The sequence below is a fragment of the Pseudopodoces humilis genome, chromosome 30, assembly GCF_049639895.1.
Source record: "Pseudopodoces humilis isolate 2021_Gansu_Grassland_sample_001 chromosome 30, ASM4963989v1, whole genome shotgun sequence".
Taxonomy (NCBI): Eukaryota; Metazoa; Chordata; class Aves; order Passeriformes; family Paridae; genus Pseudopodoces; species Pseudopodoces humilis.
The window spans coordinates 2,927,226-2,941,038 of record NC_142229.1 but is presented as its reverse complement, the minus strand read 5'-3'; the positions used below and the strand labels follow the sequence as shown (position 1 = coordinate 2,941,038).

The window sequence follows — 13,813 nt, the reverse complement described above, 5'->3', positions numbered from 1 at the left end:
GCGTGGTCTAGCTGGAGGGGGCGGGGTTACGCAGTAGAAGCCCCGTGGGGCGGGGTTTAACCCGAGAAAGGGGCGGGGCTTAGCGGAAAATGGGCGGGGTCTGGGTGGGACCCACCACGGGTCCCCTTTTGCCCCTTTTTTCCCCCGTATTTTTCCACCTTTTTCTCCCCTTTTACCTCCCGGGGCACCCCCGACCTGTTCCTCCCGATTTTGGGGTGGCGTTTCCCCGTGCCGCGGGCCCTTCGCCACGCGGGGACCCCGCAGAGTCCCCGGAGGCAGCGCTGCACCTTCGTGCCCTCCCCCGGCCGGGCGGGGTGGGCGCCCCGGGAGGTGCGGGTGGTCCCGGTGGGAACGCTGCAGGGACAGATGTCTGCCCGGCTGGGCGACAAGCCCCCATCCCAAATGGCCTCGCCCCCCCGAGGGGCCGGGAACAAACGCGGGAGGAGCCGGGGGCCACACACGGGGCCCGGCGCCCCCCACGCCGTGTGCCTGGGGCTGCCCGAAGTTGTGGAAAAATAGGGTTTGTCTTAATACTTTATTAAAGAAAAGATTTAAAGAGAAGCTGGAGCGTGGTGGGAGGGGCGCAGGGTCGGCTGGGCGGGACCCCCGGGCTGGGCAGGGGGAGGCTGGGGAATCCAGGGATGAAACCCCTCCGAGCATCCTTGGGAGCACCCTGCTCACGAGTAGCCTCTGGAAAAAGCCCTTCATCCCTCGCTGCTCCCCCAGCCGCGGCCACGGGGCTCTGCTGACCCTCACCGGACACCGGGCCGGTGCTGACATCTGCTGACGGCCGGGATGCCGGGAGCCAGGCTGGCTTCCAGCAGATGCCAGCGGTGTTTCGGCAGCGCCCCGCCTGTGCCGCAGCACCGCGGGGTCACCGAGGCTGTGGCAGTGACTGTCCCTGCTCCGGGGCTTGAGGCTGCTCCTCTGCTCCGGGCTCGGTGGGACACGGCCAGCCCGGCCTGCAGGAACCATCCCGGGGCTCCAACAGATGGAGCTCGGCAGCCGCGCACGGCTCGGGACCCTCGGCGGGACCAGCCCCGTCCCCGCGGAGCTGCGGTCCCGCCCTGGGGTGCCGGGGGTCCCCAGCAGAGCTCGGAGCACTTTCTGCAGGGCAGCGCTCCGGTGTCCCGGGCAGTGGTGTCCTGCCAGGGTGGGATATGGGCAGGGGTGTTTCTGCCCCCCAAGGTCCTGCGGGGCCCCCGGCAGGCTGTGGGACCCCTAAGGAGGGCTGTGGTGCCCCCGGCAGGCTGTGGGACCCCTAAGGAGGGCTGTGGTGCCAGGCAGGCAGCCCTCGCCCTATGCCAGCTGCTGAATCGATCAGTGGGCACTGGGGAAGGAAAAGAACATTTCCGGCATGGAATGACATCAGCAGTGACCCCCAACCCAGAGAGGCAGCCACGGCCATTTCCTCCTCCTCCTTCTGCTGGAGGACGGACCGATGTGGGGTCAAGGATCGGGGGAAGGTCAGGGTTTAAGGGCACATCCTGTGGCAGAGCAGGGCCAGCCCTGCCACGGTGCCACCATGCCAGGGCCTGCTGGACACGGGATAGCGACAGGGACACTCCTGCCCCAGGACAAGAGCTCCAGCCGCCCGGGAGCTGCCTGCAGGCAGGGAAGGGGCACCGGGAGTTCTCCAGCCACACAGCCAGCACCCTTTGGTTACAGCGTGTTCCTCTCCAGGGCATTTTATCTGCTGCCCGTTCCATGGGCTGGAAAGCCCTTCGTCATCCCCATGTGATACAAAGTTATCGCATTATTGCCTTCTAAATCGGGAGCAGAAGTGCCTCTCCGAGGTGTCCGTCTCTCCACCAGCACTGTCCTTGCTTCTGACCTGGTTTGAATCACCGGGAGCAGGGGCGGCTTTTGGGGAAGGACTCACTCTGCTGGCAGGTCCTGGGGAAGAAAATGTGCTTTGTAAGTCGTGAAATGCCCCTGTGAGAGCAGCCCCGGGGGATGGCAGCAGGGGCAGCTCCATCACCGGCCCCACTCCCAGCAGTCCCGACTGGACCGTGATTAGGGGGAGGTTTGCTGAGACGGGAAGCAAATGACCCGAGGGAAGGATAAACTCCTGCCTGCTGGGCTGGCAGCTTTCATCTTGCCCCATCCATCACCTCCTGTCGGTGTGGCCCCCGCGTGGGAAGGCTCATCCCCGGCCCTCTCTGCACCCCAGCCCTCGTGGAGGCCTGGGGACCGCACTGCAGCCCCCTGAAGGACGGGATGACGATGGACCCCATCCCAGTGAGGATGTCGCTGTGCCGCGGCATTTCCACCCCATCCATCTGTGTTTACATTCCCGTCCGATGGCGGCTGGCGATAAGGACAGACCCGGACAGAGCCACATCCCTGCTGCCCGCCCGAGGGCTGCTTGTGCAGATAAAAGTTGCCCCGTAAACAAGCCCATCCTGCCTTTGGGAAGGGCATCTCCGCTGGCCCCAGCCCTCATCAGGAAACCTTGGCTGGGACGCCCCTGGCAGTGCTGGGGGTGCTCAGCACCCCAAAACACAACCCTGGGACGTGGCCTTTGGGTCCTACTCTTGACACGCGCTAGAAACAGCCTCGGTGGCACAGAATTCACCGTGGTACCCACGGCCAGAGACAGAGGGGGAGAGTTTGACTCCCTCGTCCTCCTTCTCTTTCTCCTCCTCTTCCTCCTCCTTCTCCCTGCTGTTGGTTTTCCTCCCTGCAAACGCTGGGCTGGAAGCGAGCACAGCGCGCTGGCAGCCCCAGGAGGGGCTGGGGAGCAGGGATGGGCGCTGCTGGCAGTGGGGCACAGCCGGGAGCTCTGGCAGAGGCTGCCCAGGCGTGCAGGGGGCAGGGGAGGGCCAGGGGAGGCAGCCAGGTGGCTCTGCCGGTGTCCCCGCGCCGGGGCTGGGCTGGCAGGCGGCTCCACGTGAGGCTGCTGGCACTTGCTCCTCATCCCTGCCAGTTTCCCCAAACCACCCTGCTTTTTCCCCTCCCACCCTGCTTTGGGGCACAGCTGGGAATCCCACGGCCAGGATGCTCCTGTCCCTCGGAAAGCCCTGCCTGAGAGCTCAGCTCTCTCTGAGGTTATTTCTGTTGTTGACGTTTTTTCTCGACACTTCCCACACTTTTTGTGAAATCTGGACCCGTGTTACTGCAAACTTCTCCCTCCTTCCCCCACTCCGGTTTGCTTTAGCAACAGCTGAAGGAAAACCAGAAACAATGGGAAAGGAGCTGTGAAAACATCTCTAAAACCTTTGCAGCCCTGATGGCAGCATGAGAACTCTCCCTTCTCCGGGTACCTGCAGCTGGAGGGAGATGGGACCTGTCAGAAATGACACCTGCAAGGCTTGATAAAAATGTCAGAAATTAGGAATAACTGCTGCAGGCACTGCCCTGCTGCTGTTGCAGGCTTTCCTCTCAGCAACATAGGAAAGAAAACACCTTTACTGTGATTTATTTTTTAATTTGAAAGCATAATTGTGCAGGGATCTGGGGGCAGGACCTGGCGTTGCCTTAGTGCAGCCTTTGCCACTGGCTGCGTTTCAGGATCTCGGTGCCCCTTTCCCTCGTTCTCCCAATGCTCCCAGGAAGAGCTGCAGCCCTGAGGAGCAGCTGTGCCTGCTCTCAGCTGCCTGTTCTGGGCAGGGCAGGATGGCTCTGGGGCCAGCCCGTGCCTCCATCTCCTGCCAGTGGCCACAAGCTGCATTCTCCATTGAGGTTTTCCCCTCAGCCCCACCTGCTCTCCCCAGGTGAGGAGAGGGATCCCACCAGCCCTGCCCAGCCCCTGAAGGGCAGCACGGCTCCTTCCTCCAAGCTGTGTGTCCGTGGGCAAACCACTGTGGGAAGGGGCTGACAAAGGGAGCAGAGACCCCAACCCCGACCTCTGGGAGCCCACAATGCCTCTTCCATCACCATGGAGGCAGGAGCTCCCAGGAGCTTCACTTGGAAAACAGGATGGGAGTGTTTGAGACCTGGGAGCTTGGAGGCCCTCGGGATCCTGGGCTCGGCCTGGGCTGGGATGGCAGCACTGGGGTTGCACTGGGATTGTCCTGCTGGGTGATGGGGGAGCTGTGCTGGGACAGCAGCCGGCTCAGGGGAGCTCCTGGACACGCAGCAGGGTATGAACCACCCCAGATGCACAGCACAGAGCCCCGTAAATGTGGGATACGCAGTGCCCATGGGATATTTGCCACGGGAGACTGAGCATGCCTTGGGTAACCTGCGTGCTAAAACCAGAACTTGCATGAGAGTCAGTGAAACAGCACACTTATTATTTTTTGTTTTTCTGAGAGAGATTTTTCACTTCCTGCCCAAGCCCTGGCTGGCAGTGCTGCAGCTCCCAGAGCTGTGCCCGCCTTTGCTGGGGGAGAAGGGTTTATATGGAGACCTGAGTTTATGTGGAGCTTCCTGCAGGCTTCCTGGGACAGACAGTACCCAGGGGTTAAAGCTTCATCACAGCCTGTTTATGTGCTGACAAGGAAATGTGATGACAGAGAATCCCAAACAACTTCAAAGCAAGATTTGTGGATCTGATATGGAAACTATTCCGAAAGTCCAGGAGAGTCTGTCACTTGTGTGGATGCACAGCCAGGGCAGGACCCATTCCCAAAGCCCAGCCTGGCCCTGTGCCCACCCCAGTGAGCCCACAGCTCCTGCCCTGGAGAGGGAATTTGGGCTAAAGTGCTGCTCCCTGTGCATCTCCTTAGGCAGAGCGAGGAGCAGCACTCACTCCTCATCCACGTCCTGTGCTCCCCCCAGGTGTCCTCCCTTGGCATGGACAGGTGACAGCCCTTGAGGGTGGGCGGTTTTGGTGCCATCACCTGCTGCACTGGGGCTGGTTTTGGACCCTCTGCTGTGATGGGAAGCTGAGGAAGCTGAAGCAGGGGAGAGGGGGACGCTGGTGTCCCCACTGTCGGTGTGGCCACGGGCAGTGACAGCACCGTGACTCCACCGTGTGATGGGTTTATCTCGTGTCCTGTACCAGCGAGTATGAGGCCACATGCCAGCGAGGGAGCGAGTTCTCAGCTATAAAAAGCTTTTGTTTTATCCATAGCTGCTACTTGAGCTCTCAGCCTCACTCTCTGTGAGCAAGCAGAGTCCATGTGCCCTCAGATGTGTCTGGGATCAGCTCAGGCATCTGTTTCCTCTCTCTGAACACATCCGTGGGCACCAGGAGCTCCATGTGCTGCCCAGCAAGGAGATGTCTGTTCCCTGCATCCCAGGTCTCCCCAAGCTGGGATCTCCCCTAAATGATTCTGATTCTCTGTGTGTAAAGAAGTATTTTTAAATACCCATTGTTTATCCTGTAGCAACAGCCAAAGGAACTGCACTGATCCATGGCATAAACATATTTTTCCAGAGTTTTTTTAACAACACCTGACCTGCTGGTTTCCTGTGGCATTTTGCCAGGGCTGGCTCTGCCCCTCCCATTGCCAGTGGCCGTGCAGGTAGAGCCAAGCCAGCGGTCTGGCCCGTGGCAGGGATGGGAAAGGGAAGAGGATGCTTCCCCTGGGGAGAGCCCCAGTCTGGACAGTCTCCATCCCTGTGGGGGCTTGGATCCAGGCTCTGGAGCAGCAGGGATGGCGTTGAGGGCTGGGTGAGACCCGGTACCTCTGTGCTTCAGCTTTTCCAGCTGTAAAACTGGGACAAAGATACGGGGCCACGTTACTTCCCTGGCAGCGATGGGAGGCCTGGGACTCTCCCTTCCTCTCCCCAGTCCTGTCTGATCCCTGGGAATGGGGCAGGACGTGGAGCCCTGTCCGGGACTGGCACTGATGTGAGTTCCAGGGAGAAGCCGTCGGGATGGGGGGCTGGGGCCTGCTTGGCCCCTCGGGAGCTCCTGGCTGTCTGTCCTGCTGTGGGCAGTGTGTCTGTCCATGGCTCAGAATGCAGGGGCAGCTCCCTCCTGGGCACGGCAGGGTGAGGAAGGCCAGAAAATGCCGTGAGGGACCGTCTGCAGGAAAACAGGCTGTAAAATCGCTAGGGAGGGGTCTGGCAGCCCCTTTGGTGTGTGGAAGCCAGCACACAGCCCAGCTCTGCAGGGCCGCTGGGGCTGCCAGGGAAGTGCAGGCAGGGATGGGAAGAGGAGACAGGGATGGAAAGAGGAGGCAGGGATGGGAAGAGGAGGCAGGGATGGGAAGGATGGGAAGCAGAGGTGAGGATGGAAAGGATGGGAAGCAGAGGTGAGGATGGAAAGGATGGGAAGCAGAGGTGAGGATGGAAAGGATGGGAAGCAGAGGTGAGGATGCAAAGCGCAGGGAAGGGTGGGAAGCCAGCAGCAGCCCTGGTCACTGCAGGGTGGTGGCAGGGCTGGGCATCCTGCCCCACGCCTGGCCTTTGGTGACTCCACACAGCCGACTCCCAAGCCCTCATTATCCAGGGACGTTCCCACGGATGCTCTTGCTTTACTTTCGGACACAAATCCAGCCCCGTGTGCTGACATCCTCTGCAGCTGGGTGTGCAGCCCCCTGCACACGCTGTGTCTCTGCCTTGGGCCGTTCTGGGGCCAGCACAAACTGCTCTGTGAACAATAATTCCTAGCTCGGTCCCAGCCAGCAGAAAATGGCTGAGTGGGATCAGATCAAGCCTTTGGCCAAGGGCTTTGAAAATCCAAAACAGCCTTGTAAAGATCAAGCTCGTAAAACCAAAGGACTCTGCTTTCGTAGCTCATGAATGGGAAGAAATGCCAACCAGATCATTTTTACACATATTTTTTCCGTCTTTGTCAACATTCCCCCATTTGGCTGAAACTTCAAACTGCCACATTTGGAGACCGTCTGTTTTAGAAGTTCCAGTATTTGTATAAATAACTGATAGGGAAAGATGATCCACTCTGGAGTCTGCCACGGGCCCCTGGGAGCAGTGATGAGGCTGTGGAGCCTCCCAGAGTTTTGGCAGTTCTCCAGTGCCAAGTGAGTGGGGCAGGAAGCGTGGCTGAGGGTCTCCAAACACCAGCACCCACCCAAACTCAGGAAGGGAAGCAAGAAAGATCTCCTCCATCCACCGGGAAGGAGGTTCAGGCAATAAATATGGAAGTGAAATGGTGACTGTGACCCTGGTTGGAAGCGGGCTGTCACCTTGCCAAGCCCGTGCTGATGTCGGGGGAGGGGGACAGTCTCTCCTGGACAGGGAGAGGCTGAGCAGAGCGCACGGGGAGGGGATGGCGAGCACGGCAGGATGCAGGGTGAGTGGAGAACAGGGACACATCTGTGGGACTGGGCACTCAGAGAGGGACTGGAGGGCACAGGGAGGGAAGGAGAGCACGGAGAAGGGCGGGAGGGCTCGGCGAGGGTCTGAGAAGTCCGGCGGGGATGCCGGGGGGAGCGGGGCAGGCCGGGGCAGCGCGTCCGGGGGGAGGAGGTGCTCCCCTTCCCTCGCCCTCCCGAGCGGGCAGCCCGGGGCCGCCCCGCTCCTTTAAAGGCTCCTCCTCCGGCGCGGAGGGGACCCGGCCCCGCCGGTCCGCCCCGAGGGCTGCGCCGGGAGCGCGGCGGGGAGCGCACGGCGGGGCGCGGGGCCGGTGCCCCCAGCCCGGCCGAGATGAGCCCCCTCCTCACGGGCAACGGCAGCGCCTGGGGGGGCTCCGGCAACTGCAGCGGGGCCGGCAGCCTGGGCCGGCAGTGGGTGCTGGGGACCGCCATCAGCCTCACCGTCCTGGTCACCGTGGCCGGTAACTTGCTGGTGATCGCGGCCATCGCCAGGACGCCGCGGCTGCAGACCATGACCAACGTCTTCATCACCTCGCTGGCGTGCGCCGACCTCATCATGGGCTTGCTGGTGGTGCCGCCAGGGGCCACCATCCTGCTGAGCGGCCACTGGCCCTACGGCACGACAGTGTGCGAGCTCTGGACCTCGCTGGACGTGCTGTGTGTCACGGCCAGCATCGAGACGCTGTGTGCCATCGCCGTGGATCGCTACCTCGCCATCACCTCCCCGCTGCAGTACGAGGCGCTGATGACCAAGGGCCGGGCGCGGGCCGTGGTGTGCCTGGTGTGGGCCATCTCTGCCTTCATCTCCTTCCTGCCCATCATGAACCACTGGTGGCGGGACGGGGCGGACGAGCAGGCGGCACGCTGCTACGACGACCCGCGCTGCTGCGACTTTGTCACCAACGTCACCTACGCCATCATCTCCTCCACCATCTCCTTCTACGTGCCCCTGCTCGTCATGATCTTCGTCTACATCCGAGTCTTCGCCGTGGCCACGCGGCACGTCCAGCTCATTGGCAAGGACAAGGTGAGGTTCCTGCGGGAGTCCCCCAGCCCCGCGGCCGGGGGCAGCCGGCGCAGGCGGCCCTCCCGTCTGCTCGCCATCAAGGAGCACAAGGCACTCAAAACCCTGGGCATCATCATGGGCATCTTCACGCTCTGCTGGCTGCCCTTCTTTGTGGCCAACATCATCAAGGTCTTCTGCCGGTCACTGGTGCCGGACCAGCTTTTTCTTTTCCTCAACTGGTTGGGCTACATCAACTCAGCCTTCAACCCCATCATCTACTGCCGCAGCCCCGACTTCAGGAGCGCCTTCCGCAAGCTGCTGTGCTGCCCCCGCCGCGCCGACCGCCGGCTCCACGCCGTCTCACAGGACCTGCAGCGCTGCCCCTGCGCCTTCAGCCCTCGGGGGGGGCCTGCAGAGGACAGCAAGGCGGCCCCCGGGCGCCCCGGGGAGGACGGCGAGGCTCGGAGCAGCGGCAGCAGAACAGAGGAGACTTCTCCGCCCCGGGGCAGTGGCCACCGGCAACGGCCCCTGGGCGAGTCCCGGCTGCAGGACGCGCGGAGCAGGCTGAGTTCACAGCTGGATGAGTAGGTACCTGGAGGTGTTTGCTCGGGAGGGGCTCGGGGGGTCCGGTCCGTCCCTCTGGGTTGTGACTGGTGGGGCTGTCAATGGTGGGACTGTGCTCTGACAGTGCAGTGCAGAGCTGGGAGAGCCGCCAGATCCCGGGGTACACGGGAGAGGCTCTGGGATGTGGGACCGGGCACCACTGCCCTCTTCCCTGATGTTCCCCTAAAGCTCTGGCCCCTCCACTGGGCTGCAAAACTGGAGTCCCAACCAGTCCCACTCCAGCCCGCCAGGACCTGGTCCGCTGTTCCTGGGTGAAGGAAACACGGGTGGTGAACAGGGAAGCCAACCAGCTGAGCGGGAATGTGTCCCAAAGCCTGGAATTTCCCCCCCTTCTCTTTCCTATCCCACTTTCTGCTGCTAAAGAAGGAAAACGCGGGGACCCCCTCCGGAGCGAGGCACTGCGGCTGCCGTCGCCACTCTGGGCTCTGCAGCTTGCTTTGCCCTCCAGCGGTGTAAATCTGGGAAGGGAATTCATTTCATCCCGCTCCGTCCCTTGACGGGAAATGCGCTCCCGGAGCCGGCAGCGCGCTGGCAGAGCAGGGGGCTGGCAGGGGCTGGCAGGGGCTGACAGGGACGGCCGTGCTGTGACTCTGCCCTGCCGGCACCCTGACACGGATTTACACCTCCAAATAGCAGGGTGGGGTTTTTCCACCTTGAGGTTTTTTTTAATTAGTATGACAAAGCTGGAGTTATTCTGGTTACTGTGGATTTTAACCGTGTTTCCCTCCTGACGCCCGAGGGCAGCAGGGATGCGTAGACAGAAGTGCCAGAAGTGCTCCCTGGGAAGGATTCACCCACGCTGGGAACACGGGACGGTGGATGGTGGGAGGGGCTGGGCTCTCACCCCCTGCGCTCCCCCATTTCAGGTTTGCTGGCGGAGAGACGCCCGCGGGTCCGTCCGACTGACTGGGAGCAGCCGAGAGCTGGGAGGAGAATGTCCCCCGGCCGGCTCATCACCCCTCCGGCCTCTCCTCTGCCCGCCTTGGCCGCCGCCCTCCCCGGGGACCGCAGCCCCTGGCTGCTGCCCGGCTCCGGGCACGTGAGTCCGGTGTCAGCCCGGCCACGGCTCCCGACACCTCCACACCGCCCCGGGAGCTGGAACCCCCTTGGGCTGCTGCCTCCTCGGCTCGCTGGAGCTGCACACCTCGCGAGTGGTGCTCCTGGATCCCTTCTGTGCCGGCTGAGGTGGTGCCTGTGGGTCCCTGTCCCCAGCTGAGCCCGGTGGGTGACTCTGTGTCACCTCCCACCCTCTCCTTGCAGGGCCGGGCTTGGAGAAGCGGCACCAGGGGTGACGGTGGTGGCGGGACCCTGCACCGACCCGAAGAGGAGGAGGATCTCCTGTGGGAACGCTGGTGGTTTTGGGACGATACCAGCTCCTTCGTGCCGGTGGTGCTGGAGACCTGGAGCTGGGAAAAAGCTCTGGAGCTGCTCGCCAAGGGGCAGCACAGCCTCAGGGATGTGTGCACAGGGGACAAACTCCTGTCTGGGGTGTTCCTGGCACGGCTGGCAGTGGGATGTGGAGACTGCCAGGTCTGCTTTCTTGAAGGACAAAGGAACCTGTCTTCCCAGGCTTGGCCAGTTTTGGACAGTCTGTCGAGAAGGAGAGAAGAGCTTCCTGCAGGCTCAAGCCCATCCCAGGGGTTCCATCCCTGCCCCAGCTGCTGCATTCCAGGGCTGAGTGCAATTCCAGGAGCTGCAGCGATGCCTTCAGCAAAGGAAAAGTTCAGGGGAATGAGGGGAGCTCCGAGCACGGAGGACTTCCAAACCCGGGGAATCAGGACCTTATCAGATCTCTTGGCAGTTTCTCCCTCTCGTTTGGGACAGATGTCGGTGTCCGTGCTGCTCGGGAACGGGAGGTGGATTCTCATCTCACACGCGTGCCCTGCCCCGCAGCACCTTTGGGCACAAGTCGGTGTCAGTATGTTCAGTGCCTGGACAATTTTTGTCCTGGTTTGTGTCACCCCTGCCATGTGAAATAAACCTCTGGATCTCTGCAGTGCCTCCAAATCTGTCCAGATCAGAAGGTGCCGCTCCATGAGCTGTTCCCGGGTGGCTACCCGAGGTTCGGGGGATCCGTGCCCCCTCCGGGGGCTGTGGCTAGCAGGGAAAAGCCACGGTGCTACCCCTAAGCCCTGCCCCTAAGCCCGCACCCCAGGAGGGCAGGCAGAACTGTCAGAGGTTCCCAGTGCCACCTCCTGGTGCCAGGGAAATCCCAGCTCCTGCACAGGAACTGGACCTGAGATGCTGCAGGGTCTTTGTTCTGCTTTTAACACCCTGCAACGATGAAATCAGTAAATAAAGAGAAGAAATGCAGCTCCGGGGTGTTCCCAATTCAGAGCCTCAGACCCGGCTCTAGTGATACCTGGGCGGCTCATCCCCGGTCCCGGCAGCCGACCCTGAGCACAGCAGGTCCCGCGTGTCCCCCTTGGGCTGGTCCTGCACTGAGGGTTCCAGCCCAACCCAGCCCATGAGCTGCTCATCCGGCCGCAGGAGCTCTGTGCTCACGGGTGACTTCACCAGCAGCGGTGGGTGGGGTGGGCTGGCTCGGGGAACGGGGGTCCCGGGGAGCAGGGGTCCCGGGGAACGGGGGACCCGGGGAACAGGGGACCCGGGGAACAGGGGTCTCAGGGGTCTCAGAGATCAGGGGTCTCAGAGAACAGGGGACCCGGGGAGCAGGGGTACCAGAGAACAGGGGTCCCGGGGGGCAGGGGTCTCGCTGGTGGCCTCATCTCTAATCAAGCTGAAGTGTGCTCCGGTGGGCTGTGGGTGCTGCTGAGGGACGTGAGGGGGTGGTGGGTGCTTTGATGCTGCCCCCAGCTCCCCGCACCTGCTCTGTATTCCCCACCTGCACCTCCTGGGATCCCCCTTTCCTTTATTAGCAGCCGCTGTGAGGGCGGGGGCTCGTTGCCCTGCGGCTGCTGTGGTCTCGGCTGTTGCATTTGCCTTGGAGGATGAACAGCTCGTTTTACTTCTCCCGGTCGCTGTCAGAGGATCGGGCCGTGGCTGCGCTCTGGGGTACGGAGCTGGCAGCCCCAGGATGAGCTGGGAGATGGCGGCTCTGCTCTGCAGGCAGCCGGGCTGGCTGTGACCCCCGCTTTCCCACGGGAGAAAGCCTCCCTTCTGGTTTTGGGTGGGGGGAGCATCTTTCCTCTGCTCTTGGGAGGGGGCAGCCTGTGCGTGCGCAGACCCCGCCGTCTCTCCCAGGCTGCCGGCTGGCCACGGGCGCCCGGAGCTGTGTGGTGAAGGAGGACGATGACTTTTTGGAGCACCTGGTGCTGCTGAGAACGGTGAGATCCGAGCCCTGGGCAGGGCCCTGCCGGAGCTTGGGCCGGCGGCTCCCTGCCACGGGCTCTGTGCTCGGCCCTGCAGATCTGCCTGGGGGCTGAGGCCAGGGACGAGCTGCACGTGGTGGCTGTGGATTCCAAAAACGCCTCCGGGGAGCACAGGCCGGTGCCCATCGCGGCTCTGAGGAGCTCCCTGCTCCCTATGGTAAGAGCAGCCCGCTCGCAGTCTCTGCCCAGGGGTGACACCTGGGGCCGGGGGTCTCTGAGCTGCGGTTCTTTGCAGATCAACCTCAAAGGTCTGGAGCTCGTCCCTCCCGTCACCTTCGTGCTCCAGTGCGGAGCTGGGCCGGTCTATCTCAGCGGGCAGCGCGTCACCCGTGAGTGTCACCAAGCCGTGGGCTCTGGGGTCACTCGGGGGTGCTCCGGGTCCCCCGGGGGCGCTGCCGGCAGCCCGGGCTCGCCGCTCCGGCCCGGGGATGGAGCGGGGGCTGCTCGGGGGGATGGACACGGTGCTCTGCGGCCATGAGGTGCGACAGTGGCAGCGTTCCCACTCCCGGGTGGGGTTTGCAGCGGGGGCGCTTCACCCTCAGTCGGGGTCTCGGGGCCCCCCTGCTGCAGCCCTGCCTCTCCTCGCCCCAGTGGAAGATGGTGCCGTGTCTGAAGCCCGCGAGGAAGAGCTCTCGGAGGAAGATAGGGGCGATGAGGACGATGATGGAGCCTCATAGAACATTGGAGAAGACTTTGGCTCTGGAGCTGAGCTGGTGAGGTGGAGAAGGGGCCATCCTGTGCTGGGAGCTGCCAGCGCCCGTGCCAAGGGCGGCGCATCCTCGCAGAGGGACACAAACTGTGCCGTGCCTTGTCCCCTCTCTGCTTGAGAGCTCCCCTGGCACAGCTCAGCCTCTCCTGCCTTTTTGTGTAGGCAAATTCCAATTAATAAATGCAGGAATGCCCTTTTGTGCATAAGTGACCGATTATTTGATGCATGAGCACCCCATCAGCTCAGCCACGAGCACCCAAGTCATCACGGGAGGATTAAACAACGCAGACCCGAGCACCCCAGTAAGGTCTTCGGGTGCCCAACTGAGCCTCTGTTATTTCAGGAACAAAGAAAGGGCAGGAGGAAGCAATTCCCCCAAATACATTTTAATTATTTACATTTTCTGCTGTCTCAACGCCTATACCACGGTAAATAGCACAGTTACTGTGTTAATTGCAATGGCTCAAAATAAGTCAAACTTCCCCCAGCTGAGGTGGGCTCTGAGGATTATCTTGGGAGGAGGTTGTGGCGAATGGGGATTTATTTCTGGTTTGTTTTTATTCCCTGCTGCGGCTGGGCTGCTGCAGTGCCCCCCTGAGCAGAGCAAAGAGCGGGGCTCTGGCTGGTTCTGCGGTTCGGGTTCAGCAGCACATGTTTGACCGTGGGGACTTTATCGCACTCCGGTGTCCGAGTTTGTCTCACTCCGGTGTCCGAGTTTATCTCACTCCGGTGTCCGAGTTTATCTCACTCCGGTGTCCGAGTTTATCTCACTCTGGTGTCCGAGTTTGTCGCACTCCGGTGTCCGAGTTTATCTCACTCCGGTGTCCGAGTTTGTCGCACTCCGGTGTCCGAGTTTGTCGCGCTCCGGTGTCCGAGTTTGTCGCACTCCCGTGTCCGAGTTTATCTCACTCCCATGTCCGAGTTTGTCGCACTCCGGTGTCCGAGTTTATCGGCGGGCACCCTGCGGACA

At 62.1% G+C, this 13,813-nt stretch overlaps 2 protein-coding genes across 5 annotated transcripts; both read left to right on the top strand.

The window, feature by feature from the left end:
* Window positions 1–7,424: 7,424 nt before the first annotated feature.
* Window positions 7,425–10,819, top strand: ADRB3 (adrenoceptor beta 3). Of its 4 annotated transcripts, XR_015774729.1 has the most exons (3): window positions 7,425–8,762; window positions 9,669–9,987; window positions 10,063–10,184. XR_015774729.1 is itself a non-coding variant. In XM_088068424.1 (2 exons), exons 1-2 carry the CDS (start codon window positions 7,504–7,506, stop codon window positions 10,478–10,480), a joined length of 1,677 nt encoding a protein of 558 aa, XP_087924550.1. In that variant the 5' UTR covers window positions 7,425–7,503; the 3' UTR covers window positions 10,481–10,819. The 4 variants fall into 4 exon arrangements, 3 of the variants coding, with proteins under 3 accessions (XP_087924550.1, XP_014115032.2, XP_087924551.1); XM_088068424.1 differs by lacking the exon at window positions 9,669–9,987 and having other exon boundaries at window positions 10,063–10,819; XM_014259557.2 differs by having other exon boundaries at window positions 9,669–10,201.
* Window positions 10,820–11,504: 685 nt separating this feature from the next.
* LOC106628589 (nucleoplasmin-like) lies at window positions 11,505–13,049 on the top strand. The gene is made up of 5 exons (XM_014259560.2): window positions 11,505–11,817; window positions 12,007–12,089; window positions 12,172–12,291; window positions 12,370–12,463; window positions 12,726–13,049. Exons 1-5 carry the CDS (start codon window positions 11,754–11,756, stop codon window positions 12,809–12,811), a joined length of 447 nt encoding a protein of 148 aa, XP_014115035.2. The 5' UTR covers window positions 11,505–11,753; the 3' UTR covers window positions 12,812–13,049.
* Window positions 13,050–13,813: the final 764 nt, after the last annotated feature.

Coding starts and splice junctions, on each gene's coding strand:
- ADRB3 (XM_088068424.1), top strand. CDS start 7,504: ATGAGCCCCCTCCTCACGGGCAACGGCAGCGCCTGGGGGGGCTCCGGC. Junction 8,763..10,062: donor CTGAGTTCACAGCTGGATGA/GTAGGTACCTGG, acceptor CTCTCCTTGCAG/GGCCGGGCTTGGAGAAGCGG.
- LOC106628589 (XM_014259560.2), top strand. CDS start 11,754: ATGAACAGCTCGTTTTACTTCTCCCGGTCGCTGTCAGAGGATCGGGCC. Junction 11,818..12,006: donor GGCCGTGGCTGCGCTCTGGG/GTACGGAGCTGG, acceptor CGTCTCTCCCAG/GCTGCCGGCTGGCCACGGGC. Junction 12,464..12,725: donor CAGCGGGCAGCGCGTCACCC/GTGAGTGTCACC, acceptor TCCTCGCCCCAG/TGGAAGATGGTGCCGTGTCT.